The 24,072-nt window shown below is 40.4% G+C and overlaps 3 protein-coding genes across 4 annotated transcripts; all 3 read right to left on the bottom strand.

Annotated features, from left to right (window-relative positions):
- Positions 1-1,151: 1,151 nt before the first annotated feature.
- Positions 1,152-5,332, bottom strand: LOC143877725 (1-aminocyclopropane-1-carboxylate oxidase homolog 4-like). The gene is made up of 3 exons (XM_077379927.1): positions 4,817-5,332; positions 3,820-4,367; positions 1,152-1,571 (listed from the first exon to the last, which is right to left on the bottom strand). The coding sequence occupies exons 1-3, from the start codon at positions 5,280-5,282 to the stop codon at positions 1,317-1,319; spliced, it is 1,269 nt and encodes a 422-aa protein (XP_077236042.1). The 5' UTR covers positions 5,283-5,332; the 3' UTR covers positions 1,152-1,316.
- Positions 5,333-6,677: 1,345 nt separating this feature from the next.
- On the bottom strand, positions 6,678-11,081 carry LOC143877724 (uncharacterized). The gene is made up of 6 exons (XM_077379926.1): positions 10,540-11,081; positions 8,553-8,670; positions 8,054-8,400; positions 7,820-7,951; positions 7,644-7,742; positions 6,678-7,455 (listed from the first exon to the last, which is right to left on the bottom strand). Exons 1-6 carry the CDS (start codon positions 10,962-10,964, stop codon positions 6,945-6,947), a joined length of 1,632 nt encoding a protein of 543 aa, XP_077236041.1. The 5' UTR covers positions 10,965-11,081; the 3' UTR covers positions 6,678-6,944.
- Positions 11,082-13,940: 2,859 nt separating this feature from the next.
- LOC143876714 (uncharacterized) lies at positions 13,941-21,458 on the bottom strand. 2 transcript variants are annotated; one of them, XR_013250462.1, is made up of 9 exons: positions 21,180-21,458; positions 20,851-21,019; positions 20,564-20,768; positions 15,189-15,259; positions 15,026-15,103; positions 14,830-14,917; positions 14,549-14,603; positions 14,399-14,454; positions 14,232-14,286 (listed from the first exon to the last, which is right to left on the bottom strand). XR_013250462.1 is itself a non-coding variant. In XM_077378407.1 (8 exons), exons 1-8 carry the CDS (start codon positions 21,243-21,245, stop codon positions 14,213-14,215), a joined length of 807 nt encoding a protein of 268 aa, XP_077234522.1. In that variant the 5' UTR covers positions 21,246-21,456; the 3' UTR covers positions 13,941-14,212. The 2 variants fall into 2 exon arrangements, 1 of the variants encoding a protein (XP_077234522.1); XM_077378407.1 differs by lacking the exon at positions 14,549-14,603 and having other exon boundaries at positions 13,941-14,286; positions 21,180-21,456.
- Between the last annotated feature and the right edge of the window lie 2,614 nt (positions 21,459-24,072).

The raw sequence follows: 24,072 nt of genomic DNA, 5'->3' as shown, positions 1-24,072 counted from the left end.
CCGGCCCCGCAAGCTTGTTTGGCAAATTTAACTTTCTTTTTCCTCTAAAAAATGAGATTCTTTCGAGCTACTCTGTGTCAATTCAAAATATTCTTATCAATCCGTTTCCGTCCGCTTAAACAGGCAAGAAATAGAATCCTTGCCAAACATGCCCAAAAGTGTGTGAATTGCATCCCTAGTATCACTTCCTTAAAATTTTCGGTAATAAGAAGGGAAGTGAAAGATTCACCCCTTTTTTCTTCCCCAGGCGAATAGGGGGCTCAGGGAAGAGAGGAGGCAAATATATCATTTTCCCTTTGGCTGCATCTCGATATCAATTAGAATTTTGGAGGAAAAGTAAAGCTGATTTCTCATTTGGTTGTCGATATTGCATTGGACATATTAGGAGGCTCCCTAATATGTTTCTGGCATAATTATTGCTTATCTGCACATGTGGCATTCATGTCTCCTCGTTCTCACTTTTAAAACAAATTATATTAGAGAATTTTGGTGCTTCTCTCTCTATTGGTAATGACACCCTTACTTTTTCCCTTACTCTCCTGGTCTATGCCGCACATCCCCGAGAGGTAATTTTAGACAAATCCAATGCTTTTCTCCTCTCTTTTGACATCTTATTCCACTATTCTCCAACCCTATGCGGCATACCCAAACATAATAAAAATGATAAGAAGACACTGGTGCAACTTGGGTTAATTTTTAGGAATTTGGATTGAGCTTTAACCATCAATCAGACTGGGTCCAGGTTGATTCGAATTCATTTTTTAGCAAATTCTCAACCCGGCAAAACCTAAGCTGTACCCCTTCCTGATGACAACTTTTTTGGGCCATGTGTGCCATGTGGATGTGATCGGATTGTTGACCATAACAGGTGACCACTTATCTGACCCGTTTCCATTGACCCCACCTTGATTGGATGATCTTAGACACTTGATCCCTCAAGCCTCGTTTAAGGGCAGTCATGACCGCTTGTGATACCTTTCACCAAAATTTTCTGATGGGTTTCGATATTTGTCAACGACAAAGCTTCTATACCAGCAGTTCAATAATGACTGCCGGTGAATATATATGCATTTATAAGTGGTTTTATAAGACCACCGGTAAAAGTCCGCTGGTAATAACCTCATTTCTTGTAGTGGGGCTCATACTCCAAATTCTGCAATAAGATCACCAACTTTCATACTTCCAAAGTACAAGATGATACAAGTACCATTTCAACAGAATGAGCACAACTGCACAACTTATTCACTTGACAATACACTGATCATCAAAGAAAATATAAAAAAATGTTTATAAACTGTCCTTGGTCTTTACTTCTATCATAATTTGAAATGGTTTATCAAAGTTTTGCCACCAAGTGCTCTGCTGGAAAATTTTGTCATGTATTCTGTAACCGTGAAATTCCGGTATAGAGCTGGCTTCTCTGGAGAAATCAGTTCTGGCATAGGTCCATAGAAATCGGAATCCCCCCTCTTTCCAGGGTTGAAGAAGATAGCGATTGAGACTCGCGGGACATGAGAAGCATTGGCCACCACCCTATGCACTGCGCTCTTATACTCTTCGTTAGAAATTATCTGAAAAATGACAAAAATAAGCAACTTTTGGAAATTGAATATAACAATCTTTACTGTTGTCCCTCTCGTCTGGTATGGAAAATGTAATTAATAGGAATCCATATCACTGTAACAAGGTTTGTGAACATTCATGGGAAATGTTATATCATTACCAATCATTGGAAATTATATCCGCACTCCCTTAATTTAATATTCACTCCTTTCTTTAATAAAAGAGGAATGCTAGACTCAAGGGTGCCCTTGCAAATATCTGGGGAAAGGGCGCCCCCATTGGCCGCAAGTCACCGTACTCTTTGACTTTGCATATATTATAAATGCACTTGGGTGACTTGCAGCCAATGGGAGCGCGCTTTCCCCAGTTTTTGCAAGAGTGCCCTTGAGTTTAGCACACCAAAAACTATCGAGAGAAGTATAAAATTTAAGTAAAGAGGGCCACTTGCTGAGTTCTATGCAGCGGAAACCAATCAAACTCACAAAAAATAGATCGAGTGCTAACACTCAATTGCATTTTCTCAATAGTGTGTCCCAATAATCGCCAGGTAAGCCATCGTGGTCGTTGTGATTGGATGGCGACTATTATAATCGCCGGATGGGCAAAAAGATTATCTGAGACACTCTCGTTCAAGGCGGAGCCTTGCAATAAGAAATGTGAAATGATATGAGGTAGTGGTAAAGTCAAATTATACCTAATTCAACATCGACAGATTTGATGGAAAAGACAGTTTCACCCTATGACAGATGAGGGTGGAGGATATCATTGTTCAATAGGAACTAGCTAAGGCGTTAAAGAGAAAGGATGGAAAGTTAGAGAAGATGACATATGCCGAGTGTAAAGACACAGAATCGTGGCGGTCAGCACAATTCAACTATGTCTCACAAATAATGTTATGTTCAACGTTAAGGAAGAAGACAAATGCCAAAATTACAGGAAAAGTTGAAAAAACTTTACATGTCAAAAAGCTTTATGAAGCAATTGTATCTAAAGCAGCAGTTGCACGGTCTAAAATGCAGGAAGAAAGAAATCTTTCAGAACACAATAATGTGCTTAATGGGCTTGAGAATCATCTCAGTATCGTTGATGAAAAGTTGAAGGAATGAGACAAGACTCTTTTGCTTGACACAATGGAGTTAGAGGAGGTAACAGCATTGCGCTTATCGAATGAGATGTAGAAGAAACTTGTTATTGATGTGAGTTGAGAGCATGGGCTGGTTGTTTATAGTGAAAATCAAAGAGGAATGATGTTTGCCAGAGGATCAGGAAAAGGCAAGTCAAGATCCATGGTCTGCGAAAAAAGGCGCGCAATGTTATCATTTCAAGGAATATGATCATATTAAGCAAGATTGCCCAAAGCAAGCTAACCAGTCAAACAATAGTGATAAAAAGATGGTGGTGGCGTTAATGAATGAGTAAAGAGAAACGGTAAGAGATATCCTCACAATCTCGACAGGTGATCATACTTCTCATAATGAGTGGATTCTAGATTCATGGCGCATGTTGTATCAATGTATGCTCTACGAGGGAATACTTTGATACGTTCTAAGGTGTAGTGTCCTTGGGTAAACGAGTCAACTTGTGACGTCGCGGGAATTGGAACAATGAAGATCAAGATGTTCGACGGAGTGATTCATGCTTTGGGTGGTGTGATGTATGTCCCAAAAATACGGAAGAATCTAGTGTCTCTTGGTTGGTTGGACTTCGGGGGTTGCAAATATTCAATTGCATGTAGAGACATGAAAATCATGTGTGATTGTATGGTTCTGATGAAAGGAGAGAAGTGTATTGGCTTATATTGTCTAGTTATGGACACGGTGGCTAGCATTCCTAAGATCTCAATGGGAGGTTGGAAGCAGAATGCGAATGGCAAATACTTGCATAGGATCTCTTTCACAGTTAGTGCAAAAACATATTTTCAAGTTACGGACGATGGTGGGAAGATGACAATTAGTGGCCCGGACCGTAATTTAGTGACCCAGACCCGTCAAAACTAGGCCGGACTGGGTAAGAGACCCTACATAAATGGTGAGAAAGTGACAATTAGTGACCCGGACCCGTACGGGTTGGGTGAAACCCGGCGCAGCCCACCCGTTTGCCAGGTCTACATATCAATCGAATGGGCCAACGGTGTAGTTTTGGGTTTTCCGAACCCAATAACAACGAATCTCACATCCAAAGACAACAATCTCACTAGACGAAGTCTGACCTTATGATCCCCTCATACACAGCAAAAAAAAAGAGGAAGCCACAAACCTGGAGAAAGTCACCGATATTGATAACGACACCCCCGGGCAAGGGCTTCACCTCCACCCACTCCTCTTCATACTTCACCTGCAGCCCACCTACTTGGTTCTGCAGCACCACGGTCAACACACCAGGATCCGAATGAGGCCCAAGCCCCAACGTAAGATCCGGTTGCGGACACTCCGGATAATAATGGGCCGCCATCACCCTCCCTTCTAGAAACGTTAGCTCCTTCAATCTCCCCGGGCCCACATCCAACCCCTCACACAAAAGTCCCATCAGCACCTCAGCCAAACCCTTAGCCTTCTGGTCCCATTCCACCAACTCTTTCCGGCATATTGCCGGAATCTGATTCCATTCCGCCAGCTCTGGCCCGGTCCTTAACTGCAGCGTGTCCCTCCAAGTCGCAGCCTTCGACTGTAAGAGATCGAAATTCGTGTTGTAATTGACTCCGGTTCCTACTTGCCTGCCGTAGTGCTGGGCCAGCACATCCAACGGCTGCTCGTTGAAGGCTTTGAAGGCTGAGATCGTCTCGTTGAGGACGGAAACAGGGATACCTGTTTATGTATAAATGGTTAAATAACACTTCCAACTGTAACATCTTAAGGCCCTATTAGTATTCGTTTAAGATTATGACAACCTATTGTGAGTGCCAAACCAATTATTGGGTTTTCATAATATTATAAATGTAAATTTGTGTCCAATAATTGGTTTTGGACTCACAATCGGTTGTCATAATCTTAAATGAACAGGGCCTTTACGAGTAATTCATTGTTTTTAATAACTGCACTAACTCACTATGTCTTTTATTATTTAACAGCTAGCGGTCGAAGGTTATTACAATTCCCAAAAAGAAAAAAAACTCTCCAAAGCAAATTTAAAAAGAAAAGATAAGGTGAGTGAGTGTAATTATCAAAACACGACAGTGCCAAAATCAGTAGCCATGATTAAATAACACTAACTCTAACAACTTAAGCCTCTGGAGTAATTAGTAGTTTGACAATACCATGATTGGTGACTTGGAAGAAACCCCATTTGCGGGATGCATCTCGGATTTGTTCGACGGTTTCGGATCGACGGTCGGAATTGATGCCGGAGAGATCGACGACAGGGATTTGGAATGTGGGGGGAGCAGGTTTGAGACTTGTGAGATTTTCCGGTGGGTGTATGAAGAAACGTGGGATGGTGGTGGTACCCGATTCTACTAGGCCTTTCACTCCGATCTTAGACTCATCGAATTCCTTCACTTCTTTAACCCGATCGTAATCCTGAGATGTAATCTTCTGATCTGACCCCATTGATAAAACAGAGAAAGGATTCAGCTTTCGTTGCCAAAAACGCGATGAACGGTGAGGATCGAGTGATGGTCTAAGATGACTGTAAGATCTTGATAAAATAGCAGGAGGAGTTTGTTTTTCTTTGGTATGATCTAGCGAGAGGGGAAGGGAGCTGAGCTTGTATGACAAAATCATGTTCTTTTCTCCTTTCTTATTCTTCTTTTGTTTTGTTTGTCCTTTAATTTGATTAATAATATGGTTAGTCTTAGAATGGAATATGTGGGATGAATGGCTAGGATCATGCCAGATGCCACGTGTATCGTATACATGTGAAGATAATCTGGGATGAAACTTGTTTTATACGTTTTGGGAACCTCTAGAGCCACTAGTTTTGTCAATATTTTTAAGCTGGCTCCAATTGAAATGTGGTTTATTGTGGCTGATACTTCGCCACACATCCACACTACAAAACAATATGTGAAGTACAAGACAATCTATGTGGGCCCCACTTTGGAAATGATCCTAAAAGGAAGTGTGCTTTTTCTCAAGAAATAGAAAAGGCTGAAAATTCTGGAAAAGTTTTTCTTTTCCAAACTTTTGCAAAAGATTCACAAGAGAAGACATGCTAGATTGCTAGTTTGGCAACTTTACTGTGTGTTTGGTTGCCAATCCAGCATCACAATCACCTGGAGCTATCACAGAAGATTCAAATGTAATTATTGCTTTTCTATGTCGTGCATCCTTGTTCCCTACTTATTCCGCCAAATTTCTCCAAAGGGGGTTCATGGAAAGTAGAATTTTGCTCTTTCTCTCCTCCTGCCATATTGGTAATGACACCCCCTCCCATCATTCTACGAGGCTGGCAACCAAACACTACACGTATCACTATTCCACCATGTAAATCCTAGGTAGATCAAACACTACAAATGTCTGTCTCCTCCCTATTGACTACTTATACTACTAATCTACATTCTACAAGGTATCTATCTGCATCCAAACAGACCTAAAGTTGTTCTCGGGTGAAATTTTCCAATTATTTTCCAATTATTGCCCAACAAATGAACGGTTTGAAAAGTACCATGTGACCTACTTCATAGGATGATCCAAACCGTTCATTTGTCAGGGGACAAAGTAAATACGCTGTACGACAAAAATCATTTCCATGGGGTGATCGTAACCCTCCTAACCTCTATAGATCAGAGGGTTGGGATCATCCTATGGAGATGATTTATGGTATACAGCCTATTTACATTATTGCCCAACAAATGAACGGTTTGAATCATCCTATGAAGCAGGCTCACTATCCTTTTTTGAAAAATACGCATGCGCACACCATATAAAATCTCCATTTCTTACGTACTCATCTCCTCCTTTGTGTACTCTTCCATGGATCAAGTGGAACTCTTATATATGATTATCAACCAAACAAAAATCTCTGTTTTCTGTTTTGTGGCAGTGAACTCACACCATATTCACAAGGCTGCCTACAAAACAAGAAATTGAACATTTCAGTATCTCATCTTGCCAAACAAAATCTGTTCATAACATTAGAGGAGCTGTTCTGAACTATTGAACTCACTAGAGATCAAATCAACCATAATTCCAAAAATATTTCAAGAATATAATAAAATGTAAGAAAACATGCTTATACATACACAAATAACTGGCTACCTTCCAAAGAAAGGAAAAAAAATACACAGAAATATCAGGTTTTTCATTTTTTTTTACTTATTTTTGAAGTAAAGAAGAAAGTAAAAGAACTACATCTACTACTTCCTAACCAGTGAAGAATAAGGGCCTCGTTGTTCATCACCTGAGGAGAGTTGGCAAGTTAGTCATGTTATAAAAAGGGTACTTTTATAATTTTGTATTTTGGATTCCTTTTCCACATCCAAACCAGTCAGCCATCTCATCATCATCACTAGACTCTGTAAAGTCTAAGCTTCTTTGAAATTTGGCAGAACCCCAATCATCATAACTTCCTCTTTCAAAGTTGCTCCTCTTTGACATCTCTCCCTTCCATTTCTCCCTCTTATGTGCATTTTGAGAAACAACACTCTGACCTCCTTTGATGGGAAAATCTTCAAAATATGAGAATTTATTCTCTGGTCCAGACCAACCATCATCACCCTGATCCTCCCCTGAGCTCCAAAAACCCGTTTCTTCATTTCGAATTTGACGTCTTGGTCCACCATAACGTTGATCATACCCTTCATCATTTTTGACAAAAGACATCCTAGAATGCGAATAATGATCATGCTCTTTGTGTTGGAATTGAGCATAGTTGTCTGTATAATTGGATGCTTTTGGCCGTTTCCAATCGCATTTCAAGCATACCATGTTTCTTCTAAAATTAACATAATTGCACCTGTAAAAAAATGTGTTTTACCATGAGCTCTGTGTTACATTCTCATAAAAGGGCACTGGTGATTCAGAACTAACAAATGAAAACAATTTTGAGGCAGTATTGATTTTGCAAAATTTCGAGACAATATTGATTTTGCAATAATGGAGTATAAGGGCTCAGGAATCAACAAACAGAAGAAAAGAACTCACGAGACACACTCCCATTCCCCTGGATTGAGATTCCGATTCGCAGGCTTCTCCTTGCATTGTAAACATTTGGTATTCTTGGCAAAGTTCAAGAAATTACATCTGAGAGAAATTTTGCAGTGAGAAGCAAAATCCATAGACAAATAGGGGGAATCTCGAAAGATATGAGAGGAACTTACTTGTCACATAACCAGTCTCCCTTCTTCAGTGGAAGATGATCCTGACCCTCACCAAGCTTCCTGAGTCTTTCTTGGAATATCCCATCACAGCACAAGCATTTGATGTTTTTGGCAAAATTTAGGAAGTTACATCTACCAAAATAGACAAACAGACCAAATCACCTTGTGTTAGTTAGAAAACAAAATCACTAGGATTCGATTTGCAAAAGGGACGGGGATCTGTTAAGGAAGTACTTGGGGCAAATCCAATCGCCTTGCTTCATAGGAATGTTGGTTTGACCCCTCAGCATTTGTTGTGAACTAGAGGGCTCTGGTTTAAATGGGAGACTTCTTGAGGTCACCTTAAGAGGATTTGAGTCAAGTTCCTTGACACTAAGCTCTACTGCTTCTTTCAGAAGCCTCCTCACAGATTCTTTAACTGACTTGTTTAGGCATGGCTTGTTCTCCACCGAACCAGTGAAGGGATCAAGGCCATATGTCAATAAAATGCGCATCACGTCAACGGTCCGCCCACCTTCATCTTCGCGGGCCCTCACATATGCCCTCTCACAACTTCCCCTTAAATAACAGGAGCTGCAAACCTACTCAGATGCTTGCGAATGTTAGCAATGAAGTTTCCTCATAGTCTAAAAACCATATAGAACCATTTTGAGCATAAAAATAACTAGGTTAACTTGAAAAAAATATATATAGATAAAGATTATTGGATATAGGAAAGAGTTTTTGACCATACAGTTCCTTCCTCAATGCCCACATGAGCCCTTAAACGCTTTCCCGAGTTGACGACTTTCCTGTCTAAGCTAGGGCACCCAGACCCCACAATCAACTGTATGTCTTTCCTACAGAGGTATCTGCAGTAAAGGCACGTCTGTGTCAAGCAAAACAGTCACACAAGAAAGAAACATGCAATAAAAAGGAAAGAGAGAATCAAAGTTGAAATGATGATTTATATTCTCGCTGGAATTCTCGTCAATAACTTTGAACAATTAAAACTAGAAATTTTGAATTGGCAATTACACAGGAAATCCATTCCAAACCTCCAGGCTGGACATCCAAGTACAATGGTTCAAGGCAAGATTGGCACGTCTTGTTCAAGAATAACTAATTTCATTGGATATATCCAGATCTGCTTACTGTGTTGCAGATTTTATGTTTCCTGGGATATGGTATTTTAGTGTTTATGTGGGGTGCTTTAACTTGTGGAGTTTCTGTAGCAATGCTTCACTGATGGGACGCCTCGTCCCCACGGTGGTAAAATGTTTACAGCTATTAATAAAATCGTTAGCTTCCAAAAAAAATTCATTGGATGGACATAGCATGAGTTAACAAGGGAAGCTGTATCAGCATTTCATGAAGATAATAAATATGCTTAAAAGGGAGAGTCTCCCCTGAGGGCAAAGGAAAATTTGCTCATTCCATTTAAGTGCAAAGATGCAAAAACAAATCTCTCTAAAAGGATAAGATCGGAAACAAACTTTTTAACCTTTCATAGGGCCAAAAGGCTCTTTGCACCAGCACCAACTTTCATTGGCAAAAACAAATCTCCCCGGAGAAAAGATTGAAATGACACAATAAAAAATCTATGGATATATGGCGCAAACACAATGAACAACAAACCACAAGATGCACACAACAGATTTGCGTGGTACAGCAATCAAGCCAACGTCCATGTGAGAATTGATTTTACTATGCGAGAAAGAATTAACGAGGATTACATAGGGATTAACCTAATCCAAAAAAATATGCCCATCTCTTAATTATATATAATGGCATAGGATTTTACTATTATAGTCCTAATTTTCATTGTGTGCATATGTGGCAGTGTCCCCGTTTTTAGATTTTGGGGATTGCCATGTCGGACAAAGTGTCCATGTCTACACGCGACGCTCGTGTCCATGTCCACAAATCATAGTTCTCAAAGTGTGTTATGATAGATACACAATGCCAGTAGTCCTACTCTGTACTCCCAAGGAACATTGTCTCCATCCTGTAAAGAAGAGACACATTTATCTTTTATAATTTGTTCATGAATTTCCATATAATTAATACATCCACAATATGCATTCATCCATTAGCTAACAAAAACAAAATGATTGCCGCGACTAAGACAACAAGACACTCCAAAATAACTCGCTTGGCCATAATCAAACATTGCAGAGAAATGCACCATCAGCATGCATTAACGATCTCATTAGCCATCAACAACTCAAGGAGTTTCACCCCCTAACATTCTTGCTCTACTTGGTTGCAATGGTTAATATTAACCAAGCTGACCAAAGTTCAAGTCTTGGGTGGTGCAAAGGACACAGAAGAGAGCAAAGCCATTAAGCCACTTTGATTTGGGGCAACCAAATAAACCCTAACTTCTTCTAAAGTGAAGGGCAAAACCTTTTACCAATATGTTAGAAATTTCATAAACAAGATTAATGGGTCAAAAATCACACTAGTCGATATTGCATCAGCAAATCCATGGCAGTAAAAGTATACATTCATAACATCATATAAGCTGAACACTATTTGAATTTGAAATAGGCAAATTCTATTGACAATGGACAATCTTCTAATAAGTTTGAGTGAATCCATCAAGGCAAATCAGAGTTGAACTAGTCCTGTTACCAAACAACAAATTCTAACAGCAATTCAATGAGTTCACGAAAACCCATTTGGCAATATCGACCACAAATTCAACATGATTCAAAGTGTTCCTGTTCCTAACTTACCTTATGAAATCGAACCGATCGCGGGCAAAATTGAGGCAAGCAGTTCGGATTCTATTCGAATCCTTGGAACCCAATTCCCCACCATAAAAAAGGTTGCCACTGCTGCCTCCAAAATAACCTTTCTTTAAGAGGAGTTCCATTAGCTCCACCCACTCCGGCCATGGATGCGAGATTTCGACCTTGAATTCTTCCGAGGAAGAAAACCCTCTTCGATTCGGAGCTTCTTTTTCTTCTTCTTCTTCTTCTTCCTCTTCTGTGAGTTTTAGAGATTGAAGTTGTTCAAACTCCTTCAAGACGATACCGAATTTGGAATCGGAGATTTGGGTATTTTTGGACGAGTGGAAATGTGAATAGGGAGACAAGGATTTAGGGCTCTTGGATTGATTTCTGAGAAATCCATGGGTTTTCAGGAGAAGCCTATACATGAAAGTTAACACACTGTATCGAACATCAACAGATTACAGTTCTGTTATCAAATTGCAAAGAGGGTTTGCCTCATTGTAGTGACATCCCCTGCAGCATAGTGGGTTCGCCTTTGATTGATCTGAACCGTCCGTTTCATCGGACTTTGTTGTTGATCTTCTAGGGTTGGGTGATAGATACTTTTCTAATAGCCACTTTTTGGACGCATATGTGCCAAGTGGACTAGATCGGACTCAATCCAATTGTCTATTTTTGTAGACCCATCTTGATCAGATGATCATAGATCCCTGATCCATCAAGCCTCATCTAGGGTTCTGCCCAAGAGACGATGAACCGTTGATTTTTTTTTATAGGCCTTTATCTGATGGATGGGATATATTCGGCATGGTATAGAAAAGAAACAATGTGTGTCATCGTGAGATGATCAATAAGATCAATGATCTAGATTACACAGACATGTCACCGTATGAGCCCAATGTTGATCATTAGGATTGATCCAGATGATGTCCAACTCTTGAAAAATACTAACATCTTAGCGATTGTTAGTCTCTTTCCTAACAGGCACTTTTTGGGTGTCATAAGGTAGCTGTGATTGGGTTCACTAATCCAACTGTTGACCATAAGTCTGGTTTATTGTCAATGGTGCAACTCGGGTCTGGTTGGGTCGACCCGAGGAACTCATTTTTCCAACCCAAATCCGACCCGATTCAATTTTCAAACCGACGAGGTTCAACCCGACCCGAATCGAGGAACCCTTTTTTCTAATCCATACCCGACCCGACTCGACTTCAACCCGACCCAACCCCAGTTTTTAAGCCTTAAAAACTAAAAAAATCATAAAAAATGTCGGGTTACACTTGGGTCAGGTTGCCAAACCCTCAACTTGAGCCCGACCCAAACTCAACCCGGGTTGGGAAAAGTCATCCCGAACCCAACCCGACCTTTTTCCGGTTGAACCTGACCCGAGTTGCACCCCTAATTGTCATCGATGCACCTTGTTAGGATTATCCTAGCCCCTTATCCATCAAACATCTTTTAGGGTTCTACCAAGAAAATCTAAACCATTGTTATGTAGGCCTTTATCTTATGGACAGGATGTCCGTTCGGCATGGGACCCGTATCATATGAGTCACCTAGTCATGGTCGAGAGGATCAACAGTCTCAATTAGGTATGCATGTCCTGATGTTACGATGTATGGAACCCAAATGGCATTCCTATGAAGAGATCTTAATGCCCTGTCTGGACTTGCAATTCAATGTGAACCTAGTCATTTAGGTTTTAGCCCTCCATTTCTAGGCCACTAACCAGATGGCTAAGATGGTCAAATCTGTAACATAACACATCTCCAATCAACTTCATGGAGATTTTGTCAAGATTGAGATTACCCGACTTTGTTAGCTTAGCCGGAGGACTAAACTAAAACTAGTCTTTATCTCATATCCCAAGTTTAAATGGTCTTAGTTGATTCGCTGCTCGTAATTTGAAACTTTCAAATGAACCTAGTTTGGTAGGAGTAAGCTTCTCTGGTTTGCTTCAGTTTGCCAGCTTGGTCGATCTTTGGTTGTATGTAGGAAAATTATTCAAATGGATGGAATGTTTGAAACTTAGAGCAGAAAACACATGGAGCTGTAACTAAGAAAGTTAAAAGCTGGGTATCAAACAGCTTATCTTTCATGTTAATTCGTAATCTGCTAAGCTTTTCTTTCAAGTTAATTCGGAATCTGCCAGTGTTATCTTTCAAGTTAATTCGGAATCTGTCAGTGTTATCTTTCAAGTTAATTCGGAATCTGCTAGTGCTCTCTCTCTCTCTCTCTCTCTCTCTCTCTCTCTCTCTCTCTCTCTCTCTCTCTCTCTCCGTGCGTGTTATCAGTTTAGGTTCGTTTGGCACCCCATTTGGCTTTTTTTATCCATGAAATTCCATCTCCGCCACTGAGATGTCATTTGGGTAGTCCGATAACAACATGGTGTGCAGTTTGTGATCCAGTTTGATTGCTAAATATCAGCTTAGTAGTTACTTAAAAAGGGTAAGACATTTAAGAAAGGGCAGTGATAATCGACCCCATATTTCCCTATACGGAGTCGATTTAAGATAAATGGGGGTCGATTTATCACTGCCCTTAAGAAAAGACACTGTTAAATCCTAGAAACAACATTCACCCCACATATTTTGCACTTAGCAAGATCTGAAACAGCCTCACTTCATGTGAATCTCCACCCCAATGTAGCTCAGTCTTATATTGATGTACCTGTCAAGACACGATGAGACTGCAAAATTATTCCTAAAATTTGTGAATTTATCTGTATACATGAATATTGTTACCACAGAAAGATAATGAATGCAAAATACAGGAACTTCAATGATCAACACTTTTCTCGTTTTTTTTTCGAGTTCTTTAAAAATGAGCTTTACAAGCGGAATTGCCCTTCTTCACCGATATTGCTGGATCGGTATGATCGAGCGCTCTTGCGCCGAAGATGAATGGGGCTAAGCGATCTGCCGAAGCTGTGGGATGTAAAAATGCATCGGTAGTGGCGGCTCAGGATCAGCCTCATGAAAACCTTATATTCCCTAGACTGCTATAAATCATTAAAGCGTCTTCTAACGGCCCTTTTGGGTGTGATTCGTTTGTAAACTTGAAATTTAGCATCTACATCCACGACCGCCTTGCTAGTCGATCTCATATTGATGAACCAAAACCGACACGATCCAATGCACGCACTTGGCATGTGTGCCTTGTGATTGGGACCGTTGCTCAGATGGACCATCGCATCGCATGTAACCCAATGGATCTAGATCAATGTTGAACAGAGATCGAATTCACATGATCGATGCATGCAAAAATTGCAGGCTTTTTTTCATCATGCTTGATTAAAGTTCATCCGACGGATTTATGACGACCAACAATATTCTTCAACCCAATCACCGCACACATGGGATCCATGCCATAGGTGGTTGTTTCCGTGACAAAAATGATGCTCTTCTTAAGAGATATTTTCTTTTGCATCCATTTAATAGATGTTACACCACAAAAAGGAGAGGAGATAAAAGAAAAAAGCAAACGCAGTAAAGCATTCATTAACTTGACGTGCTCAATGGCCAAGGCTTTGTTATACAACCTCGAGGTCGGAGGTTCAATCCCAACTTACGTACCGGAAAAAGGGAAACAAAAAACTATATCAGTTGAAGTCATATATCAAAAAGGCATTCATCCCTCTCTCCATGCGACAGTCGTGTGTATCAGAAGACAGTCATCCGTGCCCTGCTGCTCTTTTGAGTTGATCCATGACTAGATGTGCTACTGATTCATATCCCTTCTCGCGAGCTTTTAAATTCACCACATTCCACGATTAGCAAAACCAAGAATTTTCAGTAATCATTGAGCACATAAGAAAAAAAGACAGAAAAAAAAAATGCACAAGGAGATCTCTCCTAACCTTCATATATTGCTATTCCAGTTGGCGCAATCTTTCTCTTCCTCAAACAAAAAGAGCTATGCAAAAAAAAAACAAATCCCAATGTTACTAATCACCATTCATCTGCAAAATGACCGAAAAGGGAACAATCATTTGTATAAAACACATTACACTGAAACCCAGTACATCACATAAACATCCTCTACCATCCAATCAGTGCACATTCCTACATTGAAAATTGAAATGATCAGTTGGCGCAATTACTACACTGTCACTGATCCATGATATTCTCAATCGTACCTGCTCAAGGGATTGATTGGCATGTGCAGTGATTGGACAGGAGATATGGTTTATGCACAGAGTTTCTATAGCAAAGATCATTCTACATTGTCTATGCTTTCTCCAACAAGATTCCTGATGATACAGTAGGTAATGGTGATGAAGACAAATACCTGTTGCATATCCAATATGGATTTATTCCTTTTTCTTCAATGCAGTGTGGGCACATCCATTCCTTGTTCTCTCTCACCTCGTCCATCTCTACCAAATGATAACCCAACAAAAGATCAATTTACAAGAAGGTTTTATATGCTGTTGTCTTCTTTAATTATACTGTCTTTCTTTTTAGTTCCTACACATGAACTTTACCTTCTCCATATCTAACCTTGAGACAAGCTCGACAGAGAACACCGTTGGTAGAATGGCAGACCGAGCAATCTGTCTTGCCTGGTTTCAAATATGTCATCAAGTGCATTTCTGATTTCTGAAGTCCCAACTAAAAAGCAATGTATTAAAAAAAAATAGCCCTCACCAATGCATGGCTGATCCACATCTCTATCTCCACACCGCTTGCAATCTTCCTCCCCACACAATTTTTTTTGCCTGCATTAATAAGTTTAGAAATTTATGAAAAAAGAGATGACAACTTTTATTAATAGAAACAAATGCCCTGTATTTTATGAAAAAAGATAAAAAGTGACCCCTTCTCACTGAAGAGCAATGATGCCACTTAGATTGGTCATTTTGTTGGATGGGAATGTTTTACCAGACCAAAGAGGAGTTATCCTATTTATTGGCTAGAGGGGGCTTCTCTGAATATTGTTCGAAGACACCACTAGCTGCTGCATTATTAGTTAAGGCAAAAGGCTGGCTAGCATGGCTTACAGGCAGGGGGCTAAAATCCTTTGGCTAAATCCGCGGGATACGGAAAGGCATAGAAGAACTATGATGATGGTACATTCCTTCTCTTAGTTTTGTAATAAGACTAAGATTGAAGAGCTAAATGGGTATTTGAGCAAGAAGATTGAACTGAAGGATCTTGGCCCGGCCAAGCAAATACTTGGGATTGGGATTTAAAGAGATAGGAGGAATGGGACCTTGTCACTTACTCAAAATGGGATTTGTGGAAACAGTGCCTGAAAAGTTTGGCATGAGCAAGGAAAAAGCAGTTAAAACTCCAGTGGCACCACATTTCAAGCTAGCTTCCGATGATAGTCCAAATACAAGAGAGGAAAAGGAGCTCACGGCTAGGTTTCCCTATGCAAGTATTGTTTGGATCTTGATGTTTGTAATGAAGTATACTAGAACGGATATTGAAGTCTGGGAGCTCACGGCTAGGTTTCCTTATGTTTGTAATGAAGTATGCTAGAATGGATATTGCTCATTTGGTTGGTGTTTTAAGTAGATTTATGGCTAATCCTGGAAAGATGCATTGGGAGGCAACAAAGTGGGTGCTTCGGTACTTGAGAGGCACAAGTGATTATTCCATTACTTTTTAGCGAAGGTTCAACATCAATTCAAGGTTTTTTGGAAGCAAGTTATGCTGATGACCGTGGTAAAGGGAGATCTACTACGGGTTTTGTTTTTCGATTTGCTAATGAACCGATAAGTTGGATTTCTAAACTTCAACAATGGTGGCATTATCAATTACCGAGGTTGAGTACATGGCGGCAACGGAAGCTTGCAAGGAAGGGGTTTGGCTTCAAGGTTTGATGGGTGAGATTGGCATTGAGTCAAAACCCATGGATTTATTTGTGATAACATGAGTGCCATTTACTTGGCCTAGAATCTGAAGAATTTTGGAGAGAAGATTTCACTAATCTTGAATATCTTAGATCAATTACAAAGACAATTGGTGGTGCTTATAAAGAGCACTTACATGATAAACATAGAAATAAATCAAGACAACTATGGAAAGAGATAACACTAGAATATTCTAATCTAACCTAATCAAATCTACTTTTCTAATCTCTCTTGCTTGCCTCTTCTAATCCACTTGACTAATTTATCTAGTTGCTTCATTTAGCCAACTTACCCAATCTACCTCCAAGATGATCCAACGGTGAGATCTTAACCCAATCCAACCGCTGGATCCCACATATTCTAACATACCCCCTCAAACGTATGTGGATTGAAAATCAACATACGTTTGATTACAATGAAATTCCCCAATAAGAAAATAAAATTTGCTCCCCATAAGAAAATAAAGTCTTTTGATTGGAACCGCATTGCCGAAGTTTGATGATGAATATGCCTTGATGTTATCGCCGAATGTATATTGCCGAAGAAGATGCCGCTTGTTGATTTGCCGTGAAGAGATGAATGAGAACAAATCATAGCCTTAATGGGCTAGACAAGAATCAAACCTCGATGGGGGAGTGGTAATGGGTCACTATGGACCAAAGCCATAATGGGCAAGTCATTAGGTCGATTTAGAATATCGAACCTTCTGGAAATAGGTCACATTGGACCAAAGCCTCGAAGAGCAAAAAGGATGCCTCGATGGGCGAGAATGAGCCTCAATGGGCCAGACACATGGGTCGGCAAGTTCCGATCCTCATGAAATTTGGAAACAACTCTCTCAAGCACGCACTTCAAAACAAATGAAGCACCTCAATTGAAAAAAGAGAATATTCCGGGCACGCACCTCAAATGAAGTACCTCAACCGAAATATATATGAAAAAAAAATGGAAGAAAAAGAAGATAGAGAAGAAAAATAAGATGGAGACAAACTACAACTAATGGCTCAAGGACGACAATTATTGGCAAACATAAAAGGTCATGCAAAACCTTTCATAAGAAATTGAGCAATGTGTATCCAAAGAGGGCTGCAAATATCAATAATCGGTAACGATATTTCTCTAAAGAAAGGTAAGAGGGTGTTCTTCTCAATTTTGGGGTTAAGATATTTGGGTAAAAGCAAAGGAGTTTAATTAGTAATTTGGAGGTGATTAGGTAGGTAAAGAAGAAAAGGGTTTCTAGAGTAAAACGAGGAGTCCTAAATATGATATTAGTAGAAATTTGGGAATAAATGGGAAGGAAGGGTGTGCTTACCAAATCTGGGGTTGAATATATTGCAAAAGACAAAGGAAATGATGTAGCCATTAAAATGAAGCATAGTAATTCCCCCAGCTCTTCTCACTTCCCCTGAAGAGGCATTTCGGTATATGCCACATACCCCATATGTCTCAATAATACCTTTTCAAACCCCATGTGCATGGCCTTGAATTACGTAATTGCTCCTTTACAAGGCATTATGCAAAAAATAGTGTTGTTAGCTACTGTAAAAAAGAAAGGGCTGCACATAACCTTGGAAATAACAGAGTTTTGCTGAAATCCCTCATCCGTCCTTCACCATTAACAGAAAGTGGAAGCGCTCGAACCATGAAAAGAATCAAAACACAGGTTTGAGCAAGAGCAGCATATGGGATCAGATTTGCTCTCGTTACTCTATTTTTGTGTTGACTCCGAATATCTAGACCTTTTTTTTTTTTTTTTTTTTTGGAATCGGATCTGCCCTCGTTACTCCATCATCTCCAGAGATAAGATAGCTATGCTCTAACCCTCAATGTTTGAATACATTGTGCTTGGATCTAGTGTCTGGTTTTCCTTCTGGTGCTTCTCATTGCCATCACTCCGGTCCACAAAGATGAGGTTCCGATTAAAGACATGGTTGATTTTATGAAATCGGCCATTGGCAAAACCGCTCCTTAAGAAAACCGCATAACACAACAGATTATAGAACACACAGATCTCATATAGAACTCAAATCAGAGAAGAGTAGCAGGACAGCTAGATTAAGAAAACAAGATGGAGGAAACAAATAAAAATGGATGGACCGGGCGGACGGCTGATCTAGCCGTCCGCCAGAGAAATACGTCAGACGAGTTGTGCTCAGGCCAAGGAAATGGGCTGCTCTGATACCATGAAGAATTTTGGAGAGAAGATTTCACTAATCTTGAATATCTTAGATCAATTACAAAGACAATTGGTGGTGCTTATAAAGAGCACTTATATGATAAACATAGAAATAAATCAAGACAACTATGGAAAGAGATAACACTAGAATATTCTAATCTAACCTAATCAAATCTACTTTTCTAATCTCTCTTGCTTGCCTCTTCTAATCCACTTGACTAATTTATCTAGTTGCTTCATTTAGCCAACTTACCCAATCTACCTCCAAGATGATCCAACGGTGAGATCTTAACCCAATCCAACCGCTGGATCCCACATATTCTAACAGAATCCTGTTAATCACAAAAGGACCAGACACATATCGGTCCAATATCACTACATTCAAGAAGCCATTGAAGATGAAATGATTCGGTTGTTGAAAGAGGGAGCCAAAAAGAATGTGGCGAACATGCTTAGTAAAGCGGTTCAAGGCGAGAAGTTGGATTGGAGTTTATCTTCTCTTGGCGTCAAGGAGGAAGGCTCGACAAGCCGGTGATTATGCATCAAGGTTGGAGTTTGTTGAGTTGGTGATACAAAATCACTGATATTTTATTTCTTTTTTGGATGGGGTCCCATTTGGTACTGAAATTGGGATGTTTTCTTGCTCTCTTATACAATTTGTAAATGGAAAGAAAGATAGGGTTTTCAAAAGAAGGGGAAAAGGGAGAGAGGTGAAAAAAAGGAGAAAAGTTTATGGCAAAAGAGGGGTTTTCTCTTGGGGCTCTATAAGGGGTTTTGCGGTGAGACAAAACCGAGTTTTTCTTTTTCTTCTTCCTGGTGGCCTTCTCCCTTCATTCTTCTTCTTCTCCGTATGGCTTTCTTCTTTGTAAGCCAAGCTTTATATTGGAGGGTTTTCCAAAGGGGTTTTTCCTCGTGCTCGATGCAGAGATTTGAGGGTTGCGTAGAAGGTTGGAGAGAAGGGTTTTTTCCGTAGTTTTTACCAGTGTGGAGGTAATATTGTACTATTTTGGTTCTAAATAGTGGATTTATGTTTCCTTGTCCATGGATGTAGCCCATTGTGATGAACCACGTATATTCTTATCTTTTTGTGGTTTCTTGTGATTTATTTCTTTTGCTCCTTTGTGGTTGTGGTTTGTTGGCATATCTTTCTCCATCTTATTTGTGCAAGATTTTGGATTTTCCGGTAGCTTTTACCGGTGAGGTAACATTGTACTATTTTGGTTCTAAATAGTGGATTTATGTTGCCCATGGATGTAGCCCTGTCTGTGGATGTAGCCCATTGTGGTGAACCACGTATATTCTTGTCTTCTTGTAGGTAACATCGGGCTTCTCAGACTAGCTAAGAAGCGAAATACTCGAATCCGCCTCTGGCGGATTCGAGTATTTGTGGTTTGTTGGCATATCTTTCTCCATCTTATTTGTGCAAGATTTTGGATTTTTCGGTATGTTCGCCGGTGGTATTGGTGATAAGTTTTCACCGTTAGATAAATATATCAATAATTAGCATATCATACAACGGATTTCAGAGTCTTGATATGCCCTGTGTGTAAACTCAAATTAAGTTGCTTATATACCTCATTTTATCTAAACATGAAAACATTGATTCTCCCAAAATATTAATCTTCTCTTTATCCAAAGCATACCACTTTTTCCTCATATCCCCGTTCATAACTTGGTCAGTTCTAGTAAAGAATATCCATATTCTAGTTGTATTATACATTTGCATTGTTGTATTCAACATCGACTCGTACCACGAATTCTCTCTTTCGATTTCCAATCAATATTAAAGTTCACTTCCACTACTTGCTTCAACATACCACTCGTAATCATAGGTAATAAGTTGATTATTACTGTTATTCAGAAAAGGGTGGTTTTGTATTTTGATGAACTCGAAATTTAGAAGGGTATTTCAGTGGTATACAAAAGAAAATCAGAAAATTTTCACATCTACAAGAAAATAACTCAGCAAAGGGGGTATAAGAAAAAACCTGCAGAAATGGCAACAAATTCCTAAAACAGGATCATAAACGCTCCCTCTGCTCTTGCTATCACATCGCCGAGATAAAACATCTGGAGAAAGCTGCAGTTTAGAAGGGTGAACGCTCAACAAAGGCGCATTCGCGGGTCTCCTCTCTTCGCTCCTTGCTAGGCTAAACAATCTCTTTCGAGCCGGTTCCACAGACCTAACTTTCTCTGCCATAAGAGGAAATGAGAAAGATAAATCAGAAATCCAGTAAAAGAAAAAGAAAGAAAGGTTTCAAGATTCGAAGAGAACCTTCTAGTGATTTTATCTGGTCAGGACTTTTTCCCTTCAACCGGTCAGAACGTCGCAGAGACGTGTAACTGTATACGGATTTTTTATATTTCCGAACAGTTTTTATTGGGGTGGTGATGGCTCGAAGATCGCTTGCACTTTTCTCTAGCCCTAGAGATAGCATTCGTGCCTGTTCATGAAATATACAGAGAAATCAGATCAAATCAAATCGGAGAGAGAGAGAGCGAGAGAGAGAGAGAGAGAGAGAGAGAGAGAGCGAGAGAGAGAGAGAGAGAGAGAGAGAGAGAGAGAGAGAGAGAGAGAGATCTAATGGGTTTCTGTTCGCGGACCTGATTCTCTGCGATCCGGGCATTTCGAAGATCTTCGTAGTCGCTCTTTGCTCTGAGCCTTCCCATGACGTCAATGCTGAGGAACGCTGGGATTTTTTTCTCTCGGAGAGGAAGTTGGGGCTTAACGGCTATATTTCAGAGTGCTTTTGAAATTCAAATGTTTGTGACCCTGAGGTGTCATCACAGGAGATTTAACCTTAAAAGAAATTACGAAAGCCCACTTTCTTAGTTTCTTGAAATGTTATCAGTACAAGCTTATTTTCATATTTGCGGAAACCCATCTTTCTTGTTTAATTGGCTGGTGAGAGTTTTGTTGGGAATGTAATAACCGAGTTTTTTTTATTATGTAAGCCCTTAAAGTCCCGTATTTTTTCAAAAAGTATTGTACGGACTACGCTATAGGATGATCCAAACCATCCATCTGATGGGCCACAACGTAAATAGGTTGTGCCGAAAAAATCATTTCCATCGATCACAACCCTCCGATCTACAAAGGGACTGAATATTATGGAAACATCATAGATCGGAGGGCTAGGATCATCCCATGGAAATGATTTTTGGGGCACAAGCTATTTGCGTTGTGTTCCATCACAACGACGGTTTGGATCATCCTATGATGTGGGACGTATAGTACATTTTTTAAAAATACGGGACTATAAGGGCTTACAGAATATAAAATCTCGTAATAACCTTTTGAGTGCTTTTTAAAAAGACGACATTTGGTCAAAATATAGTGAAACTGATAAACTTATAACATTCAGCATTATACCCGAAAGATTGTTTTTTGGTTCTTTCTTTAGTCCCATGCTTCTTAGCCCTAGCCCCTAGGAGGTCTTTCTCCACTAGCAACTTGGTTGGAGAAATATCCTTTCTTGGTTTCCTTTCCGCCAAACATTTGACCAATGCCGGAGGATATCACCAACCGGGTATTGAATACCGCTCTCGGATTGAAACAAATTAAATTCACCGCCATATGGCTGACCGGCGATTACTAGCGATTCCGGATCCCAAAAATACTAAAAGAATATCATGTATTGGCCCAGGTAAATCCATTATGTATAAAATAAGAGATAAAAAAAGTTAAAATATTTCATGACCTTACTGACCCAGAGCGCTACCTTCGCGGAACACCATTCTTTACCTGCAAAAAACCGATTATTACGTTCCTCCCAAATGTGCCATACTAACGCATTTGGGATAGAAAACCACATCGATAATCGATTCACCGACACAACCAATGAAAGCTCCGCTCCTTTTTAGAATTAGACTGCAAACACTTCTCTGAACTACCCATGAGAAACCGAAAGATTTGAGTTTCGCCATCCACACCTAGAATGAGAATGGGCAATGTAAAAACAGGTGGTTCAGATACTCATCAGATTTCTTACACAGCACAAACCGATTGGCCATGCTGAGTCCCCGGCGCTTTAGTCTTTCGCAGGTATTTATCCCTCTAAGCACAAGGGTCCAAGTAAAGGCCAAGACGCGAGGAGGGGCCACCGGTTTCCATACAGTAGCATAGTGAGAAGGGGTACCACTATCATCGTTGAGCTTCTGAAAGAAAGACTTGACAGAAAAGCCCCCCTGAGAGTCCGGGGCCCACACCCAATGGTCGCAGATAAGTACACTGATGACAATTCACCCAAGAGATTGCCAAAGAGAGTAATCTCCGAGTCTTTAAGGTTACGCCTCATCCGGATATCCCGTACTGTTCTTCCGTTATCATTGCTCCTATTTATATTAGCAGCTATGGTTGATTCCGGCTCGATTGCAATCCGGTAGAGCTCCGGATAAGATTCAGCAAGCGTAGAATTTCCAATCCAGATGTCTTTCCAGAAACGCACCAGGTTTCCACGTCCAGGCATGAATCTCACTGAAGGAAAGAATTCCTCTCTTGAAGAGGAAATAGATTTCCAGACACCAGATCCTTTATGATTTAAAGGACCATTGCAAGTCCAATCCCCCCATCCCCTACCGTATTTGGCCCCAATGACGGAATGCCATAGCGCCTCTTTGTCGGTACCGAATCGCCAAAACCATTTTCCAAGAAGTGCCTTGTTTCTGAGTCTGATTTTCCCAATGCCCAATCCGCAGTTTCTTTTGGATTTGCAGACCTTTTTCCATGCTAGCAGGTGGCAGAGCCTTTTCCCCTGCTCTTTGCCTTCCCACAGGAAGTCCCTTTGTAGCTTTTTGATGCGCTTAGCAATGCTCGCAGGGATCCTGAAAAGTGAGAAGAAGTACACAGGCATGTTTGCAAGGGCCGACTTAATCAGAGTTATACGACCCCCAAAGGATAGGTAGTTCCTTTTCCAGGTTGAGAGCTTCCTTTCGATTCTCTCAATGACCGGATCCCATTGGGCAGCTTTTGGGATTCCATAGCCTAGTGGAAGTCCGAGATACTTGATTGGGAACAAGGCACCCTGGCACCCTAAAGCTCTTGCGTATGATGCCATCTCCACCCGATCGAGGTTTATACCAACCGCTACGCTCTTAGACATGTTGATTTTTAAACCGGAGATGATTTCAAACCACATGAATAATCGTTTCACATTGATAATCTGAGATGCATCAGAAATAGAACCGTATCATCTGCAAATTGTAGATGGGATAGGGTGGAAGAGGATCGACGGCTAGGTTTTAAGCCATTGATCAGCCCACGATCTTCAGCCTTGGTAATAAATAAGCTCAGCTATTCCGCCACAATGATAAACAGATATGGTGCTAATGGATCCCCTTGTCTGAGACCACGCGAGCAGCCGAAGCATCCTTCAGGAGATCCATTAATTAGGATAGAGAACATTGCCGTCTTTAAGCATGCCGACATCCACAATCGCCCCAAAGCCCATGCGGGGAGGGAATGTAGTCCAAAACCCCCCAATCCACGTGATCATAA

This window comes from Tasmannia lanceolata, unplaced genomic scaffold (assembly GCF_043159265.1).
Source record: "Tasmannia lanceolata isolate RefF3 unplaced genomic scaffold, GAP_Taslan_0.1 ptg000005l, whole genome shotgun sequence".
Taxonomy (NCBI): domain Eukaryota; kingdom Viridiplantae; phylum Streptophyta; class Magnoliopsida; order Canellales; family Winteraceae; genus Tasmannia; species Tasmannia lanceolata.
Note: the sequence above shows the minus strand (reverse complement) of the source record. Positions and strands in the feature narration are given on the sequence as shown.

Bases quoted from the DNA above. Each gene is read 5' to 3' on its own strand.
- LOC143877725 (XM_077379927.1), bottom strand. From the start codon at position 5,282: ATGATTTTGTCATACAAGCTCAGCTCCCTTCCCCTCTCGCTAGATCAT. The intron at 4,368-4,816 runs GTATTGTCAAAC...ATACATAAACAG, and splicing joins CTTCCAAGTCACCAATCATG to GTATCCCTGTTTCCGTCCTC. The intron at 1,572-3,819 runs GTTTGTGGCTTC...GTCATTTTTCAG, and splicing joins ATATCGGTGACTTTCTCCAG to ATAATTTCTAACGAAGAGTA.
- LOC143877724 (XM_077379926.1), bottom strand. From the start codon at position 10,964: ATGTATAGGCTTCTCCTGAAAACCCATGGATTTCTCAGAAATCAATCC. The intron at 7,952-8,053 runs GTACTTCCTTAA...CTATTTTGGTAG, and splicing joins GGCGATTGGATTTGCCCCAA to ATGTAACTTCCTAAATTTTG. The intron at 7,456-7,643 runs GTGAGTTCTTTT...ATTTTTTTACAG, and splicing joins GGGGAATGGGAGTGTGTCTC to GTGCAATTATGTTAATTTTA.
- LOC143876714 (XM_077378407.1), bottom strand. From the start codon at position 21,245: ATGGGAAGGCTCAGAGCAAAGAGCGACTACGAAGATCTTCGAAATGCC. The intron at 14,455-14,829 runs GTATTTGTCTTC...TTTTTTGCATAG, and splicing joins CCATATTGGATATGCAACAG to CTCTTTTTGTTTGAGGAAGA. The intron at 14,287-14,398 runs GTTAGGAGAGAT...TGAATTTAAAAG, and splicing joins TGGAATAGCAATATATGAAG to CTCGCGAGAAGGGATATGAA.